The sequence below is a fragment of the Engystomops pustulosus genome, chromosome 11 (assembly GCF_040894005.1).
Source record: "Engystomops pustulosus chromosome 11, aEngPut4.maternal, whole genome shotgun sequence".
In the NCBI taxonomy this organism is placed as follows: domain Eukaryota; kingdom Metazoa; phylum Chordata; class Amphibia; order Anura; family Leptodactylidae; genus Engystomops; species Engystomops pustulosus.
The window spans coordinates 71,691,499-71,718,790 of NC_092421.1; the positions used below are offsets into that span (position 1 = coordinate 71,691,499).

Here is a 27,292-nt window from a genome sequence, read left to right on the forward strand (position 1 = left end):
GACCCCCAATGTCTCCCTTTTTATGTTCTTGTCTGGTAAAGGCTGAAGCACCTTCCACACTTGCATCGCAGATCACGTCAGAGTCTGAAGTGTTTGGTCAGTGAAAAACGCACATTTTTCATCAGAGTGCAATCAGTTTTCAGTCAGTGTCTCAGTTTTTCACGCGCGTTTTCAATGCAATTTCAATGCGTTTTTCACGCGCAGATAATGCGCGTGAAATGGACTCAGGACTGAGCTCTATCTTTTCTATGGCAATTGATGCATGAAAAACGCATTGCTCTTGCATTGCACTTGCAAGTGTCTCAGAGTGCGATGCGTTTTTGATGCGTCTCCATAGACTTGTATGGTGCGTTTTTTAACGCGCGTGACTTGCAAAAGTAGAGCATGTCGAGATTTAAATGCGCGTTAAAAAAACACGCTTGTGTGTGTGAAAAAAAATGCAAGTCTTTGATTACAATGGGTCAGAGTGCAATGCTGCGCTGAAGAGCATCGGAACGCACTGGAATACACCGGGCCGGGCTGAGTGAAGGTAAGTGCACACATTTCTTTTTTTAAATGCGGCGGTTTTTCCGAATCCGTCGGGTTTTCGTTTGGCCACGCCCCCCGATTTCCGTCGCGCGCATGCCGGCACCGATGCGCCACAATCCGATCGCGTGCGCCAAAATCCCGGGGCAATTCAGGGGAAATCGGCACAAATCGGAAATATTTGGGTAACACGTCGGGAAAACGTGAATCGGGCCCTTAGTAAATGACCCCCAATGTCTCCCTTTTTATGTTCTTGTCTGGTAAAGGCTGAAGCACCTTCCACACTTGCATCGCAGATCACGTCAGAGTCTGAAGTGTTTGGTCAGTGAAAAACGCACATTTTTCATCAGAGTGCAATCAGTTTTCAGTCAGTGTCTCAGTTTTTCACGCGCGTTTTCAATGCAATTTCAATGCGTTTTTCACGCGCAGATAATGCGCGTGAAATGGACTCAGGGCTGAGCTCTATCTTTTCTATGGCAATTGATGCATGAAAAACGCATTGCACTTGCATTGCACTTGCAAGTGTCTCAGAGTGCGATGCGTTTTTGATGCGTCTCCATAGACTTGTATGGTGCGTTTTTTAACGCGCGTGACTTGCAAAAGTAGAGCATGTCGAGATTTAAATGCGCGTTAAAAAAACACGCTTGTGTGCGTGAAAAAAAATGCAAGTCTTTGATTACAATGGGTCAGAGTGCAATGCTGCGCTGAAGAGCATCGGAACGCACTGGAATACACCGGGCCGGGCTGAGTGAAGGTAAGTGCACACATTTCTTTTTTTAAATGCGGCGGTTTTTCCGAATCCGTCGGGTTTTCGTTCGGCCACGCCCCCCGATTTCCGTCGTGTGCATGCCAGCGCCGATGCGGCACAATCCGATCTCGGGCGCCAAAATCCCGGGGCAATTCAGGGGAAATCGGCGCAAATCGGAAATATTCGGGTAATGCGTCGGGAAAACGCAAATCGGGCCCTTAGTAAATGACCCCCATTATGCTGATCAAATATGTAAAGGATCCAGAGGTCAGTCATATGTAATTACAGGATTTACCTGTAATGTAACCGATACAATTGTTTGGGGCTATGGAGATGAGGGGCCCACAATGATGTCCCCAGGACAAGCCATGGTAGGACAGGGAGCAATGGACTTAGGAGCAGATGAGAGTTTTGTAAAATGTGATGTCCCCATCTATTTCTATGGATTCATACAAATGACCATCTATGAGCCGACTGCCCGAAATATTGGAGTCGTCTTTTCTTCTATCTACGACCTCACATGACAGGTCCATTGTTTGTGGCTGGTGATTACACATGTACATGTTCAGGGGGGCTTATACCCACGTAGAGTCCACTTTTGGAAAGGAAAGGGTTAAATGAAGTCAAACAAGTGTAGCATGTCTGACCGAGGTCAAAGGGTAAGAGGTGTTAGGTGTATGAATCTGTGTGATGGAGTCAGAACTGATAAGATAAGGACAAGAAATCCTGCAGGTCATTACTGCTGCGAATTCCTCGCGCTACAATGTGACCGCCATGAGATGCGTCTTGTTACAGTCACTGCCAGGGATGTATATACTGTATACCAGGAATATATGTCTCCTAGGGAGGAATCGCGCTCCATGTGTGCTTCGCACATATCCAGTGTGCAGGGGCGTAACTACAGTGTCAGGGGGCCCCGTCATCCAACCTGATAATAAAGAATGGAGGATGTGAACATATATATTGCTGTACATTGTACACCATAATATGTATATAACATATATGTGATGTATACACTCACCGGCCACTTTATTAGGTACACCATGCTAGTAACGGGTTGGACCCCCTTTTGCCTTCAGAACTGCCTCAATTCTTCGTGGCATAGATACAACAAGGTGCTGGAAGCTCCTCAGAGATTTTGGTCCATATTGACATGATGGCATCACACAGTTGCCGCAGATTTGTCGGCTGCACATCCATGATGCGAATCTCCCGTTCCACCACATCCCAAAGATGCTCTATTGGATTGAGATCTGGTGACTGTGGAGGCCATTTGTGTCCAGTGACCTCATTGTCATGTTCAAGAAACCAGTCTGAGATGATTCCAGCTTTATGACATGGCGCATTATCCTGCTGAAAGTAGCCATCAGATGTTACAGGGTACATTGTGCTCATAAAGGGATGGACATGGTCAGCAACAATACTCAGGTAGGCTGTGGCGTTGTACCAAGGGGCCCAAAGAGTGCCAAGAAAATATTCCCCACACCATGACACCACCACCACCAGCCTGAACCGCTGATACAAGGCAGGATGGATCCGCGCTTTCATGTTGTTGACGCCAAATTCTGACCCTACCATCCGAATGTTGCAGCAGAAATCGAGACTCATCAGACCAGGCAACGTTTTTCCAATCTTCTACTATCCAATTTCGATGAGCTTGTGCAAATTGTAGCCTCAGTTTCCTGTTCTTAGCTGAAAGGAGTGGCACCCGGTGTGGTCTTCTGCTGCTGTAGCCCATCTGCCTCAAAGTTGGACGTACTGTGCGTTCAGAGATGCTCTTCTGCCTACCTTGGTTGTAACGGGTGGCGATTTGAGTCACTGTTGCCTTTCTATCAGCTCAAACCAGTCTGCCCATTCTCCTCTGACCTCTGGCATCAACAAGGCATTTCCGCCCACAGAACTGCCGCTCACTGGATGTTTTTTCTTTTTCGGACCATTCTCTGTAAACCCTAGAGATGGTTGTGCGTGAAAATCCCAGTAGATCAGCAGTTTCTGAAATACTCAGACCAGCCCTTCTGGCACCAACAACCATGCCACGTTCAAAGGCCACAAATCACCTTTCTTCCCCATACTGATGCTCGGTTTGAGCTGCAGGAGATTGTCTTGACCATGTCTACATGCCTAAATGCACTGAGTTGCCACCATGTGATTGGCTGATTAGAAATTAAGTGTTAACGAGCAGTTGGACAGGTGTACCTAATAAAGTGGCCGGTGAGTGTATATACTGTATATGTGTGGGTACAAGAGTGTATAAATGTGTGTGAATGAGTGAAGAACTGTATGTTTATGTAGATTATATATAAGTGTATATAAATGTATACAAGTATGTGTATATATGTGAGGGTAATAAGCATATTTAAAAGCGGGAAGGGGGCCCCATTCAAAAGTTTGCTATGGGGCCCCGCTTCTACTAGTTACGCGCCTGCCAGTGTGTTGTGTGTATTACGATACAAGTATAAACCCCCAACCCCAATACACACACTGCAGTAATTGCCGTACATTATTTATCCAAACCGGGGCCTGTAATCAAAGATTTGGAGAAGTCCCCCCCCCTCACAGTGTCCCCCCTTGTCCCTATAATTTTGCCTCCCCCTCCCCATATTGGGTCCCCCACTCTGCCTGTGGTATTGTTGCAGAACTCACACTGTGGCTCTCTCATCCCCTCGCTCTGTGGCCCACCCTCATCTCCCCATGAAATCATAGCCCCCTTCACACTCTGACCCCTTTAACCCCCCCCTAATATTTTGTCCCTCTCCTCTTCCTCCTTTCCTTCTTGTGGTATTAACTTTTTGTTTTTTACAAAGTATCAGTTAGTTACTTTTCTATTCCCGTTCTCTCACAGCGGTCCAATCGGGCTCCAGTTCAGGTTCTGAAACGGTCAGGCCCGATGATGTCATCGCATCCGCCGGCCGGCCTGTGCCACGTACCTCCCAACCACTAGGACTGTACCATGGGTCCTGGACATTTTGGAGGTTTTGAGTTCTATAAACAAGAAATTATAGTAGGGGGTAGCTACAGATTTTGGATTTAGTCACCCAGCAGCTGGAAGTTACCCCCCTCTTCCCCACCTTTACCTGTGTATAAGGCCCTACTGTATCTCAGTACTGCAGCTCATGATGAAATGGCACATGATTGCTGTGGTCCTTTGGTATGTCCCCTACTTAAGAACACCCGACTTACAGACGCCCTCTAGTTACAGACGGACCTCTCTGCTCACTGTAACATCTGGTGAAGCTCTCTGGATGTTACTATAGTCCCAGACTGCAATGATCAGCTGTAAGGTGTCTGTAATGAAGCTTTATTGATAATCCTTGGTCCAATTACAGCAAAAAATGTGAATTTTTAAAAAAAATTTTTTTGTCTTGAGCTAAAATTATAAAATATACAGTTCCAACTTACATACAAATTCAACTTAAGTACAAACCCAAACCCTATCTTGTACGTAACCCGGGGACTGCCTGTATAGAGATTTGGATAGCTGATGGCCGGACAGCTTTTTGAATCATAAAATTTTTATTTGTCAATGAAACCAAAAAACTTTGAGTAGATCTGTAGATATCGGGGGGAAACAAGAGCCACGTAGAAAGACGTTTCATCCCGTATTACATCCGCTCTCTGGAGGCCCTGATACAAATGTTGCCATGTGGCCCTGGAGGAATGTGGATGGGTTTTTTTTTCCATATTTTTTCACTTTTGTTTCTGTTGTGTAATATTTTCAGCTAAACTGAATGGATCTCAGGACGTTGCAGTTCTGTGAGGTATCTGTCAGAGCTGAGATCCCCTTCCCCAGGTGAGGAGGCTGTGGGAGTGACAGGTGTGCTACTGTCTGCAGGATGAAAGATCACTCCTGGCTCTGAGCTCCAGCTCCAGCCTCATCCATAATCCTGGCAGCTCCCGGCCCTGATTCAGACAAGATGTGGAATTTAACCAGCGCTTTGCCAATAAGGGATTTGGAGAATAAACCTCTAGATATTCAGAATAAAACCCCTGTGACTGTAGGGACAGCCCCGTAGTGGTCGCAATTTTCCATTGAGAACTTTATTAAACTTGGCGTCTATAATGTATGTGGATGCATATAAGTTATATAGTCACATACATAAAGGAGCACTGCTGTATGGTAACCTACCTGGTCCTCCCAGTGTCAGGCTGGGATTTATTGGCTCCACAAGATAAAATGATTCTCGGGGTTCACTCTCCAGAGCCACCACATTGGGTTGTCTTCTGTTATTTCTCTAATGTCCCATATTGTACAGTATGGAGCCTGGGCCCACAGGTGGGTCAGTCAGACCCTGGACCCTGCTCAGTAACTGTCTCTGACTGTCTCTTTCAGTTTCAGTCTCTGACCTTCTCTGTCTCTGATCGTCTCTTTCAGTGACTGTCTCTGATTGTCTCAGTCTCTGACCTTCTCTGTCTCTGACCATATTTTTTAGTGCTGTCTCTGAAGTCTCTTTCAGTGATAGTCTTTGACCATCTCTTTTAGTGACTGTCTCTGACCATTTCTTTCACTGACTGTCCTTTAGTGACTTTCTCTGACCATCTCTTTCAGTGACTGTCTCTGACGGCCTTTCAGTCACTGTCTCTCACCGCCTCTTTCAGTGACTTTCTCTGACTGCCTCTTTCAGTTTCAGTCTCTGACCTTCTCTGTCTCTGACCATCTCTTTCAGTGACTGTCTCTGACCATCTCTTTCGGTGACTGTCTTTTAGTGACTGTCTCTGACTGCCTCTTCCAGTGACTGTCTCTGACCATCTCTTTCAGTGACTGTCTCTGACCATCTCTTTCAGTGACTGTCTCTGACCATCTCTTTCAGTGACTGTCTCTGACCATCTCTTTCAGTGACTGTCTCTGACCATCTCTTTCAGTGACTGTCTCTGACCATCTCTTTCAGTGACTGTCTCTGACCATCTCTTTCAGTGACTGTCTCTGACCATCTCTTTCAGTGACTGTCTCTGACCATCTCTTTCAGTGACTGTCTCTGACCATCTCTTTCACTGACTGTCCTTTAGTGACTTTCTCTGACCATCTCTTTCAGTGACTGTCTCTGACGGCCTTTCAGTCACTGTCTCTCACCGCCTCTTTCAGTGACTTTCTCTGACTGCCTCTTTCAGTTTCAGTCTCTGACCTTCTCTGTCTCTGACCATCTCTTTCAGTGACTGTCTCTGACCATCTCTTTCGGTGACTGTCTTTTAGTGACTGTCTCTGACTGCCTCTTCCAGTGACTGTCTCTGACCATCTCTTTCAGTGACTGTCTCTGACCATCTCTTTCAGTGACTGTCTCTGACCATCTCTTTCAGTGACTGTCTCTGACCGTATCATCTCAGCTTTATATATTAGATATCAAATGTTTACCTATAAAAAAAAATGAACTCCAGTGATATATGCAAATGAGACTGTAGGGGGTGTCAATTCAGATATCCCTATCTTCAGTTCTATAATACAAAGAGCCATACTTTTGTGTTCATCTTTCAGACTGCACCAGGCATGTCGTTCTGTTATATACAGAATTGGGGATACTGAATAAAACACAGTTTTATTCTGTTGGGTTAATGAAATAGAAGAGAAGTGGATCTTTACCTACAACTCACATGTTTTTAACTGCTTGTATGTCTTTTTGTGTAGCTCACGGAACCACAAGCCTGATGTGATATGAAAAACGAGATTCTTATCTTTAATATGACACCAGAAGCATTTCTACGTTCTACAGGACCCAGGATATGGGCATCTGGAGTGATTTTTCCCTTGCAGCCTCAACACATGACTCTTCTCTGGGCAAAAAGTGACTCTTCCCTGCTCATTTTCACAAAAGTTTGGAGTCAATTTTTTTCCATAGGTAAATGGGCAAGATTTCACATAAAAGAGGAACTCTGCCTGAGGGGGGGGGGGGGGGGGGGGCGGTAGTTTAATGTGGTACAGTCTGGGGACAGTGTCCTTTGGAGACTAATTAGCATATAATGAGATATTCTTAATATATGAAGCTATAAAGTTACTTATATAACATCAGATGCTTGTATAACATGTGAGCCTCTATAAATGGCTGACCTCGCAGCTCTCGCCTCTCTCCCATGCAGGGATTTGTCCATCCGTCTCTGCAGGAAATTTATCTGGGGGAGTTTTTGTTTTATTTTTCAGAATCCGGGGAATTTTGTTGCCCTTGTATTTTTTATGGCTCTAAGCAGCTGGCTTATCAAAGGCGGAGACTGCGATCCGGTAAACGTTTCTTTTGGCTGCTGGCTGGTTCTGGGGGGCTTGGAGCGGACCACTCAGTGTAATGGACGGCAGCTGGATGTGGTCTGAGCTGAGCGCTTGCTGCTGGTGTCTCCACGTGGTATCCTAGCCGCACATGTTTATATTCTTTGGATCGAGTTCCTCTGCAGAATTATGTGACTTGGTTGCGCGCTCACATTTACTGCCACTTCCCAATACTCTGGGGGGCATTTAAGAATTTGGGCCCAGGGTGGCGCCGGAAACTATGGGGCAGATTTATCAAGCTGTCTCAAAGTCAGAATATTCTTAGTTGCCCATGGCAACCAATTACAGCTCAGCTTTCATTTTACCAGTGCTCATGAATATTTTGAAGAGGAAGCTGTGATTGGATGCAATGGGCAACTAAGAATATTCTAACTTTTAGACATCTTGATAAATCTGCCCCAATATTTTTCAGTGTGATGTAAGTTTGTGGCACCAGGGATTCATGATTTGGCGTACGACGCAGAAGACTAAGAACTGTCTCGCCTAAAATAGAAGTCCCCAGACACTCTGCCCCCTTCCTCCATACACATGCACCCTCTGCCCCCTTCCTCCATACACATGCACACACTGCCCCCTACCTCCATACACATGCACACTCTGCCCCCTTCCTCCATACACATGCACACTCTGCCCCCTTCCTCCATACACATGCACACTCTGCCCCCTTCCTCCATACACATGCACCCTCTGCCCCCTTCCTCCATACACATGCACACTCTGCCCCCTTCCTCCATACACATGCACACTCTGCCCCCTTCCTCCATACACATGCACCCTCTGCCCCCTTCCTCCATACACATGCACACATGCACACTCTACATACCCCATACACATGCTCTCTCTGCCCCTTCCTCCATACATATGCACACTGCCCCCTTCCTCCATACATATGCACACTGCCCCCTTCCTCCATACACATGCACACTCTGCCCCCTTCCTCCATACACATGCACACTCTGCCCCCTTCCTCCATACACATGCACACTCTGCCCCCTTCCTCCATACACATGCACACTCTGCCCCCTTCCTCCATACACATGCACACTCTGCCCCCTTCCTCCATACACATACACACTCTGCCCCCTTCCTCCATACACATGCACACTCTGCCCCCTTCCTCCATACACATGCACACTCTACTTACCCCATACACATGCACTCTCTGCCCCCTTCCTCCATACATATGCATACTCTACTTACCCCATACACATGCACACTCTGCCCCCTTCCTCCATACACATGCACACTCTACTTACCCCATACACATGCACTCTCTGCCCCCTTCCTCCATACATATGCATACTCTACTTACCCCATACACATGCACACTCTGCCCCCTTCCTCCATACACATGCACACTCTGCCCCCTTCCTCCATACACATGCACACTCTGCCCCCTTCCTCCATACACATGCACACTCTGCCCCCTTCCTCCATACACATGCACACTCTGCCCCCTTCCTCCATACACATACACACTCTGCCCCCTTCCTCCATACACATGCACACTCTGCCCCCTTCCTCCATACACATGCACACTCTACTTACCCCATACACATGCACTCTCTGCCCCCTTCCTCCATACATATGCATACTCTACTTACCCCATACACATGCACACTCTGCCCCCTTCCTCCATACACATGCACACTCTACTTACCCCATACACATGCACTCTCTGCCCCTTCCTCCATACATATGCATACTCTACTTACCCCATACACATGCACTCTCTGCCCCATTCCTCCATACACATGCACACTCTGCCCGATTCCTCCATACACATGCACACTCTGCCCCCTTCCTCCATACACATGCACATTCTACTTACCTCACTCTGGACACTTTGCAGTATGGAGAGCACAAATAGATTGTATATGTTGAAATTGTAAATCTCAATAAATAAGACAAACATTGTTTTATTCAGTAATTTGATTCAAAATAGTGAAATTCATCTATTATATGATTCCAAACAGATTGAACTTCTTCAAGGCTTTTAGCCAAGGAAAACCCAAAAGTCATTGGGAGGGATTTATTAAGACACTTGTGCCACACTTGTGGTGGTTTTGTGCCTAAAATGCCTTGCACCACAGTTATCAAGGCGTTAAGTTCTTTTTTTGGGCACTTTCCCGACTTGTTTGAATAAGGGGCGTGGCCGTCAAGGGATATGGGCGTGGCCTCATGAGAAAGGGGCGTGGGGTACGGGATCGTCCGTGCGCCCAAAATTCTGTCGCACAGTTAAGACCAACTAAAAGTAGCTCTAAATTAGGAACCGACAGTCTTATGCTCCACCAAAATTCAGCAGTGATAAATGCGGCGCAGGGAAAGATTAGTGTTTTTAAGCTAGAAACTGGCGGAACCTGAGACACATTGTTAAATCCTCCCCCATTGTCTCACAAAATATCATAAGACCAATGTTCTATAACATAAATATGTATAAAATAATAAAAATATAATACATATTATACATAGAAATAACATAAGACCCACTATATAAACATTTTTGAACACATTTTTGGCCACTTTAAAAGTATTTTAGAAAGTTTCTATGTCCAAGGAGTAAAACACCTGTATAGAATCTGTTCTCTGTTCCGTTCTCATAGAACTTTTTCCACTTCTTTCAACTTTTCCTCCTTCCCTTATCTGTAGTTAGTGAGTGGAGTCGGTGACTTGAGCCTCTCCCAGCCCCTGACACAGGAGGAGCAGCCGTCCTTCCTTCCTTCTCCATAATCAGAACCTGCCAAGTCTGCCTGCACATAGCCTGACAGGACAGCCCCTCGGCACATGGACCTGGCACAGACCTGGAAATAATCTTTGCACTGGTGGGGAGCAGGATCTTGGGGCTTCACCAAGTCTCTTGCATAAGAGACAGAGTGGGAGTAAAACTGGGGGGTCCACTGGAAGATGCAGAAGTTCTTCATAAGGGACAGCCTTTGTGTTTGTTCAGATTCTGTCCTCCTGAAAAGGACCCTACCTATCCTGAGCAGTATCCCTGAGTGAGTCACTTTTTGTGGAAGTCTGAAGGTCCATCTTTTAGTGAGTGAACTTTGTAGACCTCTGAAGGACCATTCCTGAGGGATCTTTGTGGACCTCTGAAGAGCCATCCCTGAGTAAATGACTTCTGTGGATCACTGTTTTCTTGTGAGTGACCTTTGTGGACCTCTAACAGACCATCTCTGATTACATGGAGCTTTGTGGACCTCTAACAGACCATCTCTGATTACACGGAACTTTGTGGACCTCTAAAGGACTATGTTTGAGTGAGTGACCTTTGTGGACCTCTAACAGACCATCTCTGATTACATGGAACTTTGTGGACCTCTAAAGGACTATCTTTGAGTGAGTGACCTTTGTGGATCTCTAAAGGATCATTCCTGAGTGACCTTTGTGGACCTCTGAAGAACCATCTCTGAGTCAGTGACCTCTCTAGATTCTAGGTAAGTCCAATCAAACAGTACACTTGTTATTTTAGTTATAATCCTTTTTTATGTAGTAGATACCAAATTACCTTTCTTATTGCTGCCAGAACTACCCAGTAGATGTTTGGACTTCCTTCGGTTCTGTATGTAATTGACACCATTCACACCAGGCTGTCACTCTGCAGAAGGTCTACAATTTCAGCCGTGTGGTTGAGTGAAATGGAGTAATTGCCCTTTTTTTCTTCCACTTTATTTCTTGTTTGTATTCTCATATTTGACACTTTTTTTTTCCAGCAATATTACGACCAAGAGATGAGAGGAAAACCAGATTTTTTGATCTGTATTTTGGGGATCCTTCTTGCGCAAGGTTCTCTGGCAAGACCACCGGATGAGCCGGAGGATTACCATCAAGAGATTGTGTCAAGGGATCAGTATTACTCATATCTGGACCCTGAGGAGGTACAGACCCCCCTGGAGCTAGAGAGAGAAGTGGAAGTACCCCCGGAGCCTATAATGGAAGTGATCCATGAAAGCCAGGACACCCGGGAAGATCTGTACCCAGTGAAGAAGAAAGATACTATCAAACCGAAGAAGATAAATGGAAAGGAAAGTAAACCTCAGAAGGCAGGTATGTATTGTATGTGCAGAAGCTGACGATCTAGGATTGTAGTCCTGACACACAGATCATATATCAGATAATTGCAGTTCTTGACACTCTATTCATAGTTTATAGTTTATAAGGTTGAAAAAAGACACTTGTTCATCAAGTTCAACCAAGGAAGGGGATGTATTGGATGAGGAAGGGATTTAGGGGAAACAATTCCATATAACATAACCATCAATGTTATTTAGGTGTAAAAAGGCATCTAGACCCTTCTTGAAGCTCTCTGCTGTCCCTGCTGTGACCAGCGCCTGAGGAAGGCTATTCCACAGATTGACAGTTCTCATAGTAAAGAAGCCCTGTCGCCTCCGGTGATTTAAACCTTGTTTTCTCCAGACGGAGACAGTGCCCCCTCGTGTTTTGATTTGATTTAATCTGAACAACTTTCCACCATATTTTTTGTATGGACCATTCATATATTTGCAACATCCCCCACCGGGGCCTAGCCTTTTCTTGGGGCCTGGAGTCAGCCGGGGCCCGCGGTACCGGAGTGGCTGGCGGTTGCGGCCTAAGCACGCTATTGTCACGGTGCTTGGTACGGGGGAACCGGAGGGCTGTCCTACAGCCTGGCAGGTCTCCAGCAGGGTGGTGTTGGCAAGAAATGATGAGGGAGAGGCTGCTATAGCGAATCTCCCTGGGGCAAACCCTTAATGTCCCGAGTGCGAGTCTCTGGGTGATAGACAGGGTGCCGATGATGAAGGCAGCCGTATTAGCAGGGACCAGACGGAGACAGAAGTTGAAGAAAACAACTTACAGTTCTTTATTTGAACCGGCAGGAACCGCAGCAAACGTGCCTTTAACAGGTAGATGGAGTGCTGAGATGCTTTTGGAGGGAGCCTCAGGAGATAGTTCACCAGCCTGGATGTAGAGGGCAGGCTGGGAAGGCAGCTGTGTCCTGGTAGGAAGCTTCAGCTCGTCCTGTAGGGCTTCAGGTATCACCTTTAAAGGTAAGATGATACCCCTTTTCCTCACTACATTAACTCTAGTCTAATGCTCCACTCTTCAGAGGCAGGGGCTAGGCTCTTCCTGCTCTGGTATGGGCTAGACAGAGATTTCTCACTCACTCACTGATCTCTAGGATTCTCCTCTACTGGAATCTCCCTAGAAAGACCTCCAGAACATTCCTGGCCAGGGGGTTTTATTACCTCCCTTTGGTCAGGTGGTGGCTGCTCCTCCAATCACATCTCAGCTTACAGAGCACAGGATGTAACACATATCATTGGACAACAGCATCTTGCATCATACAAAATACTTAACCTCTGCCTTGCCAGGCAGGATTCACCACTGCAATATCCCCTATGTCCTATCAGGACCATGTAGTGTAATGTGGATACATGCAGGTGGGACGTATTCGCAAACACTACCTCGCCATTGCATCGGTGATGGTATTGCATACCCCGGGGGCAATTGAAAGAGCCGCCCTCGGCTCGACTACAGATGGTTTGGGGCACAGAGGGGGCTAAAGGCACTTCTGGGAAGTGCAGGCTATGTGAGGTGTAGGGACAAACCGCCCATGGTCCTGGAGACAGGCACCTGGGTTGGTGTCGGACTAAGACAAAACATGTAGCTGTATGACAGTTGGTCGCTGACGCCATTAAACCGAACTGTACAGTAGGAAAGGTGTAGTGTCATGTCCTGTAATCCACTCCTTGCACCAAGGCCTGTATATTTGTTATGTAAACACTTCTTCCCTGGCGACAATTATATAATGTGTATATCTGCATTGCATTAGCATATGCAACACGAGTACCTCCTGACGTCCTTGCCCATAGTATGAGTGGCATCCAGGTGCTATCTCTGTAACACCCCCGGTCCCCTAAAGACCCGCAGTTTACGGAATACCCCCATGTGCAAACCTCGGTTTGGGGATAAGGTAACAGTCAGTGTTTCACACAAAAAGACGGTCCGACACAGCCACACTACAACCTGAAAAGCCTATGAAAGGGTTAATGCAGACTACTGGCATATATGACAGTGTGCAAACAGGTGGTAAATTCACATTGGCTTAGGAGCTCAATGGGTACACATCTTAAACGTTGCAAATGTTACATAGGAAGTTAGGCTACTCAGGGTAGCAGATAGCAAATGTCTCTTTTCCTGCAAAGAAAAGGCATAAAAAGTGCAAACAGAATGTCCGTACCTAAGAGGGAAGGCATTAAGTGCAAAATAGTAATAAATTACATGGCAACTTTTCCTCAAAATTGGCAACAGTCTCTCAGAAGGTCTCCAATAGGAAAGTCCATCTTCTGGGCACAGCCCTTGATGTGGGGAAAAGTGCAATAAAGTTGCAAAGGGTCTCCTCTATGTGTAGAGGGACAGAGTCCTTTGAAGGAATCTCTGCTGTGGCAGAGGAAGGGGTGCTATCATAGCACAGGACAATAGGCAGTTCAAGGTATGTCTCTTGACTGAGATAAATATACATATGTACAATAAGCACAGTACCTGAAGTGGGCTACAGCCCTTCAGGGGTTACTCTTGCTGCTCAAGAGCAATGGCTGCAGGCATGGAAGCAGGAACTGCAGCAGGGACATCATCAGCCTGGGTGAAGAAAGCAGTGTTGAAATCTGTCACCTGAAGACATCTGGTGGTAGACACTGGAACTGCTGACATGGGGCACCCAGAAGCTGGAGCTGGAACAGCAGGGAGGTCATCTGCGGCAGGCATCTCAGCAAAGGAAGAAGACAGGCACTTCTCTGGCTGACCTTCAGTAGCTGGGGGCGCTGTGGAGCGCATGATGATGACCGCAGGAGCTGTAACTTCTTCACTGCTGACAGCTGAAGGATTGTTGTTCCTGGACTGACCTGCAGCTCTTGGGGGCGCTGTTGCGCTGGCGGTGGTAACCTCTGTAGCTGGCAGGGCGTTCTCACCAGACAGCCTGGGCCTCTTAGCAGGTGGTCCTGGATACTCCGCAGGACGATCAGCAGCATTAGATAAGGGGTCAGGCCCCTTTAAGAGAGTCCCTTTTGTAGCCGGGCCTCCTATGGGGAGATGTTGACCCTCTGCAGGGAGGCCGGACTGTACCCCAGCCGGGGCTAAGGGAGATATAGTAACAGTCACTGTGATATAGGCCCTGGGGGCCATGGTACTCACATCCGCGGTGGTCCTCAGGAGGTCCGTCATCGGAGGAGGCAGCCGCTGTGGAGAATCCGCCATTGAAGACTGCGTACGGGAGACAGCAGTAAGCGGTGCAGCAGAGGGAGGTGCCCGAGGCTCATGGGCAAGCCATGCGACACTTGGTTCTTCATCTCGGAGGCTGTGCGGCATGTCAGCAGGACAGGAGACAGCACGTGGAGAAATCCAAGATGGCCGATTAACCTCTCTGATGCTGGATGGCGGCTGCGCTGACTCTGAGGTACCTCGTGGGCTCTCACTGGCGTTGCAGCGCGGGAGAGTTTCGCGCCAGAGGGCGGAGCTTGAGTCTTTCCCGCCAGGAGTTGTGGCGGGCTAAATTTTCTGCTGCGCCACAGCGCGGTGAGGCAGGATTCGCGCCATACGCGCAGGGGGCGGAGCTTAGCGATGTCTCTGGGTTTCCCGCCAGTGAAAGTTTTGGCGGGCTAATATTACTTGCTGCGCCACAGTTTCTGAGGTAAAAATCTTCAGGCGCGGCAGCGCCGGATGTAGCAGAGCTGGTACAGTTCTTGCAGGGATTAACCTCTTGAGTGCTGGAGCGGCGCTCGACAGCACATGGCAGCATTAACACAGTTCAATCCAGAAACACACAATCACTTGGGCCTAAACCCGGATGGCAGCAGGGTTAGGCAGCACAGTCTTTTAATAAAGGAAAGTCTTTAATGCCGTAATAAGGCACAGAAGTATCAATCCTGTTCGTGACGCCACTTGCAACATCCCCCACCGGGGCCTAGCCCTTGAGGTGAGGCCTGGAGTCAGCCGGGGCCCGCAGTACCTGAGTGGCTGGCGGTTGCGGCCTAAGCACGCTATTGTCACGGTGCTTGGTACGGGGGAACCGGAGGGCTGTCCTACAGCCTGGCAGGTCTCCAGCAGGGTGGTGTTGGCAAGAAATGATGAGGGAGAGGCTGCTATAGCGGATCTCCCTGGGGCAACCCCTTAATGTCCCGAGTGCGAGTCTCTGGGTGATGGACAGGGTGCCGGTGATGAAGGCAGCCGTATTAGCAGGGACCAGACGGAGACAGAAGTTGAAGAAAACAACTTACAGTTCTTTATTTGAACCGGCAGGAACCGCAGCAACGTGCCTTTAACAGGTAGATGGAGTGCTGAGATGTGAGTTGGAGGGAGCCTCAGGAGATAGTTCACCAGCCTGGATGTAGAGGGCAGGCTGGGAGGCAGCTGTGTCCTGGTAGGAAGCTTCAGCTTGTCCTGTAGGGCTTCAGGTATCACCTTTAAAGGTAAGATGATACCCCTTTTCCTCACTACACTAACTCTAGTCTGATGCTCCACTCTTCAGAGGCAGGGGCTAGGCTCTTCCTGCTCTGGTATGGGCTAGACAGAGATTGCTCACTCACTCACTCACTAGGATTCTCCTACACTAGAATCTCTCAGAAGATCTGAGAGACTTCTCTCTAGAATGACATACTGGAATCCTTTCTGGCCAGGGGGTTTTATTACCTCCCTTTGGTCAGGTGGTGGCTGCTCCTCCAATCACATCTCAGCTTACAGAGCACAGGATGTAACACATATCATTGGACAACAGCATCTTGCATCATACAAAATACTTAACCTCTGCCTTGCCAGGCAGGATTCACCACTGCCATACCCCTATGTCCTATCAGGACCATGTAGTGTAATGTGGATACATGCAGGTGGGACGTATTCGCAAACACTACCTCGCCATTGCATCGGCGAGGGTATTGCATATTTATAGAAATTAATCATGTCCCCTCGTAGTCGTCTCTTTTCCAGACTAAATAAATCAAGTTGTTTTAATCTTTCCTCATAACCGAGACCCTCCATACCCCCTATTGATGATGATGGCTGAAGATTATGGTATCAGGGTCCGGTTCCAATGACTACTCACAAACCAAGATCAGATTACCCCCCTGCACCCCCTATGCCATTGAGCTGACCTGTAATAAGGGGGTTATTTTCCGGTTTCTAATATGTTTGTGATGTGGGAGAGGAGATCAGACGTCCATCCAGCTGTGTGTACAATAGATTATTTTTAGTTATTTTGTTATTATTTGGATCTTGTGGTTTTGGACCACATCAGACATAGATATAACTGAGAGGGGTCTGACTATGGTGCCAGGGGTGTTTGTTTCCACCACATTTTACCCTGTCCATGACCCTTGGGCCAATTCCCTACGACAAACACACAGTAACAAACTGGAATGGATCTACCAGGGTCGGACCCTCGCGCTTTGTCTCCAGGTCTCCAGGACCCCCATGGTCTACTTTTCTAGTGTATTTGTCATGAGTGAAGGCCATTTACCTGCACGGAGGGAGTCAATAACTGAGAATACAGCTCACTGCATAACCTCTGTAATACTGACTACCTACCTGTGACCATATGTGACCATTTAAAGCATAATTTCACCTTACTGGGCTAATATGCATGTTTCATAAGCTATAAAGGGGTTTAATACATACTGTGTATTCTATATTACACCTAACCAGGGAATAGGTCATAACTTACTGATTGGTCCTACAATGGGGTCCTATTTCCACGTGTACTCTGTTGTTCATTACATTTTTATGGGACTGCCCTTATTAGGGCGCTGCACTGTAGCTTGGCCATACTTTTTGTGTGTGGTACAACCCCTTTTAAGTGTATGTTTTTTTTTTCTGTTTTACTAATTGGTGCAGGTCTAACCACGAGACCCCCTCTAAGCCTTAGAATGGGGTCCTATTTCCACATGCACGCTGTTGTCCTATACATTCATTATGGGACTGCCCTTACTAGGGCACTGCACTGTAGCTTGGCCATACTTTTTTGTGTGTGGTACAACCCCTTTAAGTGAAATCTGAATCTCTGGTCCCAACAGTTCCAGGGACATAGTGTAAATATATGAGCTGCCCCTTTAATAAAATACAATGTTGCAAATGGTGCAATGCTACATAGTAATTTAGGAAATAGAAGTCCTGCCTGTACGGATGTGTAACACATACGTAATATCAATTCCGTATATATATTGGTTCAGGACGTTGAATATCAATTAACATTACACATGGAACTTTTGTCCAATTTGGCAATTCTTGCACTGACACTTCTGCGAAGCCCTAATATTGTGCCTCCGGAGATGCGTCTGCCGCACACAGCAGAGACTGTCTTATGTAGATGCCAAGTGAGTCCAGGGCTCCAGATGGTGAACACTGAGCAGAGGATGTCTACACAGACTGCTGGAAGTAGAAGGAAGACTTTGTGGTCAGGGACCTGCTCCAGACTTTACTGAATGTGATTCTTATAGCTGATGACTGTAGAATAAATCATTTTTATGACGCAAGTAAGTGTGAAAATTAAAATAAGATGGTATAAGGTCATATATCAAAGTGACTGTGATTAGTATGAGTCTTGTGCATTGTAACAATTGTAACAATTAAATTGCAGACCGGAGGAGCTGAGAAAATTGTACGTAGTGTCCTATCAGCAGGTAGCATGTTATAGAGCAGGAGCAGCTGAGCATTATTGTACATAGTGTCCTATCTGCAGGTAGCATGTTATAGAGCAGGAGCAGCTGAGCATTATCGTACATAGTGTCCTATCTGCAGGTAGCATGTTATAGAGCAGGAGCAGATGAGCAGGTTGTACATAGTGTCCTATCTGCAGCCAGCATGATATAGAACAGGAGCAGATGAGCAGGTTGTACATAGTGTGCTATCTGCAGGCAGCATGTTATAGAGCAGGAGGAGCTGAGCATTATTGTACATAGTGTCCTATCTGCAGGTAGCATGTTATAGAGCAGGAGCAGCTGAGCATTATTGTACATAGTGTCCTATCTGCAGGTAGCATGTTATAGAGCAGGAGCAGATGAGCAGGTTGTACATAGTGTGCTATCTGCAGGCAGCATGTTATAGAGCAGGAGGAGCTGAGCAGATGGTATATAGTGTCCTATTTGCAGGCAGAATGTTATAGAGCAGGAAGAGATGAGCAGATTGTACATAGTGTCCTATCTGCAGGCAGCATGTTATAGAGCAGGAGGAGCTGAGCAAATTGTACATAGTGTCCTATCTGCAAGCAGCATGCTATAGAGCAGGAGCAGCTGGGCAGATTTTACATAGTGTCCTATCTGCAGGCAGCATGTTATAGAGCAGGAGGAGCAGATTGTACATAGTGTCCTATCTGCAGGCAGCATGTTATAGAGCAGGAGGAGCTGGTAGGCTTGTACATAGTGTCCTATCTTCAGGCAGCATGCTATAGAGCAGGAGGAGCTGAGCACATTGTACAGTGTCCTATCTGCAGGCAGCATGTTATAGAGCAGGAGGAGCAGATTGTACATAGTGTCCTATCTGCAGGCAGCATGTTATAGAGCAGGAGGAGCTGGTAGGCTTGTACATAGTGTCCTATCTTCAGGCAGCATGTCATAGAGCTGGAGGAGCTAAGCAGATTTTATATAGTGTCCTATCTGCCAAGGGGTATATGTAGAGGGAAGCAAGATCAGCTGTGAATGGCTAAATATGAGCTGAGGAAGGCACATGCACTGGGGGTGCAAAGTGGACTTCCATTGTACTCCCAACACGGTAACCTGGAAACCCAGAGACAGAAAACTATAAGTTTAGAACCTAAACTCCACCTGTAAAGAAGCTCAGAGTAATATCTACATCCGTGTCTGTGTGGCCTCCAAGTATAACATAGCTGTGGATCCCTGTTGAGCCCTGAGAACCTTTGGTTTCTCCATATCCAGTCCCACAGCTTGGCTTTCCTACAACAGTCCAAAATCCATCCTGCAGTCCTTGTCCAGTATCCTAAAACCTTGGCCAAGACAGTGGGGCACTGGTGCCGGCTCCAGCCTAGTGCCATAGTCAGACGTGACCACATGTAGAATGGTCCATAGAGGAGCCAAGATACACCTATAAGGGTAACACGGGCTCCCGAAAAACAATGGCTTCAAGACGTCAAACCCTATGGCAGCATCTTGCTCCAGGGCATTAATGTCCAATCATTCTCCAGGCTGCAGTCCAGAGCCACGCAGCAGCATCCGAGCGGATGACAAATCTTCCCCTCTTGCTCTTCACTCTTACATAAAACACCTGAATCCGTGTAATGAAATACAGATGAGCGAGTCAGACCTCCCTTACATAATCCTATCAGCATAAGTGGAGTAATAAATCACCGGATGAAAGTATCATTACTCTCTGCCGGGCGAGGATTACACTCTATAAGTGGAGTCAGATTTATCAGCACTATTGATAGGGACGGAGTTGGCGATATGTATAATTTGTCATTGGTTTGTAATCTAGATTGGAAGGCTACTGCGCTGTAAAGCGGTGGATGATAAAGTATCTTGGCCCCACAGGTTGTGCCATAAATAGATGGCGGACCCACCTCAGTTTTGTTGCTACAGAGAGCACAAGGCAGTGGGAATCTGCATTCACTTCCATTGGAGTCAGAAGAACAAATTGACTATTCTGAAAAGTCCTATAAAAGTGATTGACGAAGAGGTTGGGGCCTCTGTTTGGGTGGGAGAGATCCTGCGGGGGTTTTGTGCAGCGCATGTGCAGATACCTCTCCATTAACTACAGCGGTGACCCCTTTATGTTATACATTTACCATAAAGATTTTGCCAGGATTATAAAAAATTCTTTTCCAGTTCCCATCTTCTGGCACCTGCACCTGGAAAAGCCTAAGGCCGTTTTTAAGCAGTCTGTTAAAAAAAACGCATGTTTTTGACCAGTTTTAATTAAGATAATTGGTAAAACCTGTCAAAAACAGATACGTTTTCAAAAAAACACATGCATTTTTCAACACCTGTTGAAAACGGCCCAAAAACGGGTTAAAAAGGCACGTGTGCAGCTGGCCTGAGGGTTGCGGGACATGCTTTGGGGAATCTGAGGCCTCTTTGGACCATGGGGCATCATTCGTGACAGCAGTGGATGGTACATCCTGTGTTTTGAGCGGTCCCACTCATTGGCTGAAGCTGGTCCCATGACCACCCATAGGTGCCCATGCCATAGGTGCAAGGCAGAAATGTAAGCCTGATGCCCTTTACTTGTTCTCAATAGGGAGAAGGGAGGAAGTGGCAGATACCTCTGGGTAGTCATAAAAACTAATATAAAGCTTAAAGTCATAAAATTGTAACATAATCTGGTAGGAAAGAGTTGGGAGGCCCCCAGTATCTGCAGGTTGTATGTGATATTATAATTCAGCTGGATTGACTCCAGAAGATCTAAGATCCCATATCAGACACAATCCATGGACAGGTGTGGAACAATTAGGTATAATAAGTTATAATAACTATTGCTTTATCTTGTGTTACTGGTCACTTTATTCTAGAAGGAAAGATTCTACTTTCTGCTGATCATTGATGTCAATGGGGCAAATTTACTTACCCTGTCCTGTTGCGATCCCCGATTCAGACGGTTCATTGAAGATGAAGTCCAGGTGCGATTCACGAAGCTCATGCACCCAAATTCCTGCATCCGTCGCTTCCCCCGCCGAGGTCCGCCAGAGTTCACCTTCTTCTTCCCGGTGCTTGTAAGTTCGTGTCTTGCGGCACAATTAGAAATATTAAATTCCGCGTGTAATCTGAATCCGTCGGGTTGTCCGATGGCCTGAACCCCAATTTGTGTCTCGTGCAAGTCTGCACCGATGTGCCAAAATCCCATCATGTGCGCCAAAATCCCATCATGTGCGCCAAAATCCCATCGTGTGCGCCAAATTCCCCTGTTAGATGCGGTGCAAAACAGTAATTGTCGGAAAACCCGATTAAAATGCGCTCCGTGGACCCTTAGTAAATGAGCCCCAATGTGTATTGGTGTACACGGACTTGGTTTTGCTGTATGGTGGAGAAAACCCTTCCGTCCAGCATCCGATCTCCTTCCTTATTAACAATTCATCGATGATGGATTTATACAAAGTGAATGGACAGAGCTGCAATATCACACACAACATTGGAGGCTATTTCAGAATCCACCAAGTTTTCAAAACGGGCCAAAAACGGATTGAAAACGCATACGTGTGACATCACCCTAAAAGTGACACGATGGTCATATTCTCTCCATATGGCTTTGTGTGAATATGGAAAGCTCTGTATTCATCCAAGGCTAAGTTACTGAAGGTCATATAATACACAGATGATTTCTGTGATGGCTACACTAAAACTCAGGATCCCGGTCAGTAAGACATAACATGGATGAGTGCAGGGAACCCAGAAGACATCAGCGAGAGGGTCACTCATAGGAAAGCGGCCTGATCTATCTGTCTATATAAATCCAGAAAGTAGGCAGCACTCCAAGGTAAGTGGAAAAGGGTGAATCTCTATTCCATCGGTGCAACATTTTGGGGTAGGCACATAGCTTTGTCAATGCTTGACAAAGGTGTGTGCCTACACCGAAACTTTGCACTGATGGAATTAAGATTCACCCTTTTCCACTTACCTTGGAGTGCTGCCTACTTTCTGGATTTACATATTGGGACCCCAGCCAAGGGATCTACGGCTTTCTGCACCCATTCAGGTCTGTGCTGCTTTCCTTTTTGGTATCTATCAACTTATCGCCAAAATATGTTTATTCCACTCTTTCACCCTCAATATTGCAGTTTACATATATTGCATATATTGCATTTTATGGAAAAAAGTTTTTGGGGAGTGCTTTATTTTGAAATGTATCTATCTATCTATCACCATCATCTATCTATCTATCACCATCATCTATCTATCATTCTTAATAGCTAGCTTTTCATCTTCTAATCAAAATGTACATCCCTTAATTTAATTGATTTTTAATTACATTTTTATATATATATATTTCGATATTATCTATTTACCTATACAATTGATTTGTTCCTTGTGCTATGTTTAGCTTGAGAATGGTTTCAGAAATGTGAGGCAAAACAAAGCGCAAAGAATAAATAATTTTTTTCTTTTTAACTATCAATATATTTTCCCATAATTTGTTTATCTGTTTCTATCTATCTTATATATCTATTATCTATCTACAGTACATGTAGAAAGATCCAAGCAACACAGTTACAAACAGTTGCACACCCCTATACACGCCAATTAGAGACTGGGAAACCAAGGTCCCTCCAGGACCGCTCAAACGCTGGATATTCCGTCGATTACCGTTTTGCGGCGCATTTAAATGAGGAGTTTGGTGTACACGCCGGCTTTCATGTGACACAGATTGGGGGGGGGGGGGGCGTCGGACAATCCGACGGATTCGGACTGAGTGCGGGATTTAACATTTAAATTTTGTTGCAAGTCATACACTTACATGCATCGGGAAGAAGATGGTGAACTCCACCGGACCTGAGCGGGGAAGCATGCAGGATATCGGGTGCACGATCTTAAGGAAACGCGCTAGAGTCCATGATCGTTGGACAACGCACCTGGAGATCACGCAAGGGACGGGTAAGTAAATGTGACCCTATGTTTCGGCTAATGAGCCCTATTCAAGCATGCTTGTAATGTGGCATTTGGAATGAAGCGCCTTTTCTTCTTTTTTTGTAAACCTTAGTGATCCGGAGTGCTGCTTATTTTCCTTGGGATATCTATCTACGTACCTATTTATGTACACCCGGCCATAATAGGCGTGCACCCAACCATCATTATTATTTTTATATGTGCTGCTTGGACTTTCTTTAAGTACCTATTTATGTATGTGTCTGTCCTTTCTATTATCTATTCATATATCTATCTATTTATCTGTCTGTCTATTTAATATCTAGGATCAGGGAGTAAGACTTCTCCTTATAGAGACATTGCCGATTTTGTGTAATATCTATCCATCTAAAAATCTACCCTATAAATATCCGTAACGGAGTTCACGCTAATGTTACCTTTATACGCTGCTTGGAGCTACATGTCTCTTCACCAGACATAATTATGGATGACAAAGCATGTGATTAGGAAGAATGAAGGTCTTGGAGCGTGTATAATATGTAGCACACACATTAGCGCTATGATTGACAGCGCTGGTATCAGTGTGTCAGTCCAATGTGATAGCAAATTTAAGGGATTAAGCAATAAAGAATTTCCGGTGTAATAACGGCTCCGTCGCTGCCAACACTTCAGTACAATTTTCTTTATAATTGTTCAGCTTCTCATCTGGCTCCTTGTACAGTGTCATATAGAGGTTTTCCCACTTCATTATCACCAGAGATGAAGATTCATGATTTCCAGTTCAACCCAAGAGCCTCAGTGCCAGCGGAGAGATGCCCAAGGCTGTGCCCGCAAAGATCAGGGTTGATAAGGTGGCAAAAAAACCTACTGGTTACATGACTGAACATGGTCAGTTTTAGATTGTAATTACTGAGATGAAGGGAGTGAGTTGAGGGGGTGATAATTTTTGGAGAACTTGCCTAAAAGTAGTGACGAGGACTAAGATCCTGGAGACAATGTCAGAATAAGTGGTAGTCAATCCTCTGGACCACCACGATGATGATGACATATGCCGACACATGGGACCGGAGTCTAAGTGGCAGCCGGTTTGCACCAGAGCCTGCCGCAAAGTGGGATGGACTTGCTGCGGCGTGGTACCACCAGGTCTTTCCACAGGTGCGACTTTGTTGCGGTGGCGGGCAAGGCGAAGTACAGAATCGTGAGGCAGAAGTGTGGTCGGGAACAGGCAGAATGTCGAGACAGGCAGCATGGGATCAGAGTTGGGGACGTAGCGGAAGGTCAGGACGGGCAGCACGGAAGCGAGGTCAGGAACGGAATCGAGGTCACAATGGAAAATCAGGATAATCGCACAGGGCATCAGGAAAGCTTTCTCTAAGGCCATGAGGCACAAAGATCCGGCAGAGAACACAGGAACGGGCTTGCAATCTACCAGGAAATGCAGTTGGCCAGCGCCAATCATCGGTGCGCTGGCCCTCTAAAATTAACAGAGCCGGCATGCGTGAGGAGCTATGGGAGACACCGCTGGAGTCTGGCCATGTGAGTAGCGCAGCGAGGGCAGCGCCCCACACAGAAGTACATGGGTGCTCCTGCGACCCGAGACAAAGGTCATAGGGGCACCCGTGACAGACAACTCCCGATTCCTGAAATGTAAAGTAGTTTGTGGATGTTTTGAGACTTCCATATCCAAGATATGTCTGAAAATAACAGCTTGGGGGTCAAACCAACCAAAATTAGTCTTTATAAAGAATCCTCATATCATGCCTAGAGAAGAGAGAGGTTACATAGAAAGTCTTGATTTGGAGGACCTTGTATTACACACAGAACCAATTGATTTCTATGGGAAGTGTATAATGAATTATTCCACCTGTGGTGGCATTATCGGAAAAACGGAACATTGCTGCAAACAGATTACATCTGATTATTGAGGACCTTGGAAGGACATCCTCCATCAAGCCCTTGGAAATAGAACCTGGTAAACGTTCTATTGCCAAAGGACTGTCCAAAGTGGGTCCTTCCTCTATTTCCCACAGTTCTCAGTTGCAGAACAGAACCCAGAGGTAAGACTACCGCTATGTACTAGGTACCTCTGTATTGTGACATCCAATGGAACTCCAAAGTTGTGTCCCTCAGATTCCAGCACAGTACCCTTGGCCTCCATATCATATCAGATACATACAGAGGTCCAGTATGACCCTACTGTCCCCTGCGAGTTCCATATTATGTCTATAGGTTGTATAGAGCTGATATATATGTAATTATGCCCTTAGGTTGCAGATATGCGGAGTGTGTGTCTGTTCTCAGCCTTGTATATTACAATCACAATCAGGGAAACATTGTAACGAGGCAACTGTCTCTTTCTTCCTCAGCCAAAAACAGTAGCAAGAAGGCCGAGAAAAATAAGAAAACGTCCGAAAAATCCTTTTTTGGAACCGGCGAAGAGAAGACGACCCAAGATGTCAGAGAAAGTGCGTGAGAATGTTATCTCTCTGCTCTGTCAGTATTTGTAGTATGTCGTCTTGGCTTTGTCATATAGCTAGAAGAACAGACCATATCTTGAGGATCTACAGACATAAACTACAGTATATACACCACGTTCAGTCTATTTCCAGGAACAGACACTTTTTTTTTTTTTTTACAATTTATTTCTTCTGTGCCAAACAAATCTCTGTAAAAAGTTCTGTACATACAGTGTGTGTGTTTGTAGCATGTAATATTATTGTGGGGCCCTCCTTCCATCAACCCCTAGGAAATAGACCCTAGAAACCTCCAAACTGGGTTGTCTTCTTTTGTACCACAGGGGTTTGGTATTAGGCCAAACACGGATCAAAAGTATGGGTTCATGGTCCAGGGCTCCAATCTGGACAACTGCAATCGGTGCTTGCATTGATAGAGGGTGTTTAAGGACATCTTACACTAGGATGAAGGATTGTAAACCAAGCAAACTTTCATACTAGTGTGAGCCCCTTCTGGTAGGATCCACTCCTTCTCCCCAATGGGTCTCACAATCTTATCAACCTACCAGTATGTTTTGAAATGTGGGAGGAAACCGGATGACCCAGAGGAAACCCATGCAAAAACAGAGAGAACATACAAACTCTATGCAGATGTTGTGAACTGCTCTTATAAATAGCAGCATAGATCATCTGCAATTGTATGAAAATATTATCCCAAAAAATATGGGTTCCCCAAAAGCGACACCAATTCGGCCCCATGTTAAAGGCACCTAGTTACCCCTCTTCTTCTCCAGTGCCTGCACCCTGTCCAGGAGGCTGGTGCAGAGTTGATGTACTTTGTATAGACATGGGATTATCCTCTCCTATGCAGTAGGGCCGCCCTGACACAGACCTGGATGGATGATGCCGCCATCTCGTGAATCTCCCTCTCACTCTTTTTGCTTATGAAAGTCACAGATTGTTGTATAAATACGTCTCCTGCTTCTGGCTGCACAATCTCTCAATCTTTTCCACAGTTTACTTTACGTATAAGCCCGGATCAGATGTAGTGCGAATGGAAAATGTTGCCGTCTCCTTAAAAAATGCCTCCTGCGCTACACAACATGAAGGAGCAGGACGGATGTTTACTGCGCTCGCATTGCCTAGAGGATTTATTACGTGTTACTGTGTGATAATCTGCGGGGCGCGAGCATCACATGAATCCTAGATACCATACACTTGGTGCCATATATTACATTCCTATCTGCAGGCAGCATGTTATAGAGCAGGAGGAGCTGAGCAGATTGTACATAGTGTCCTATCTGCAGGCAGCATGTTATAGAGCAGGCGGAGCTGAGCAGATTGTACATAGTGTCCTATCTGCAGGCAGCATGTTATGGAGCAGGAGGAGCTGAGCAGATTGTACATAGTGTCCTATCTGCAGGCAGCATGTTATAGAGCAGGAGGAGCTGAGAAGGTTGTACATAGTGTCCTATCTGCAGGCAGCATGTTATAGAGCAGGAGGAGCTGAGCAGATTGTACATAGTGTCCTATCTGCAGGCAGCATGTTATAGAGCAGGAGGAGCTGAGCAGATTGTACATAGTGTCCTATCTGCAGGCAGCATGTTATGGAGCAGGAGGAGCTGAGCAGATTGTACATAGTGTCCTATCTGCAGGCAGCATGTTATGGAGCAGGAGGAGCTGAGCAGATTGTACATAGTGTCCTATCTGCAGGCAGCATGTTATGGAGCAGGAGGAGCTGAGCAGATTGTACATAGTGTCCTAT

The 27,292-nt window shown here is 46.2% G+C and overlaps 1 protein-coding gene across 1 annotated transcript in view; it reads left to right on the forward strand.

Moving 5' to 3' along the window:
* Positions 1–27,292, forward strand: part of CPXM2 (carboxypeptidase X, M14 family member 2) — a 93,564-nt gene that overhangs the window by 20,862 nt on the left and 45,410 nt on the right. Inside the window, exons 2-4 of the mRNA XM_072129523.1 lie at positions 10,170–10,957; positions 11,234–11,567; positions 25,441–25,539. Of these exons, the coding sequence (XP_071985624.1) occupies positions 11,252–11,567; positions 25,441–25,539 (415 nt within the window). The 5' untranslated portion in view covers positions 10,170–10,957; positions 11,234–11,251. The remainder of the gene's footprint in view (positions 1–10,169; positions 10,958–11,233; positions 11,568–25,440; positions 25,540–27,292) is intronic.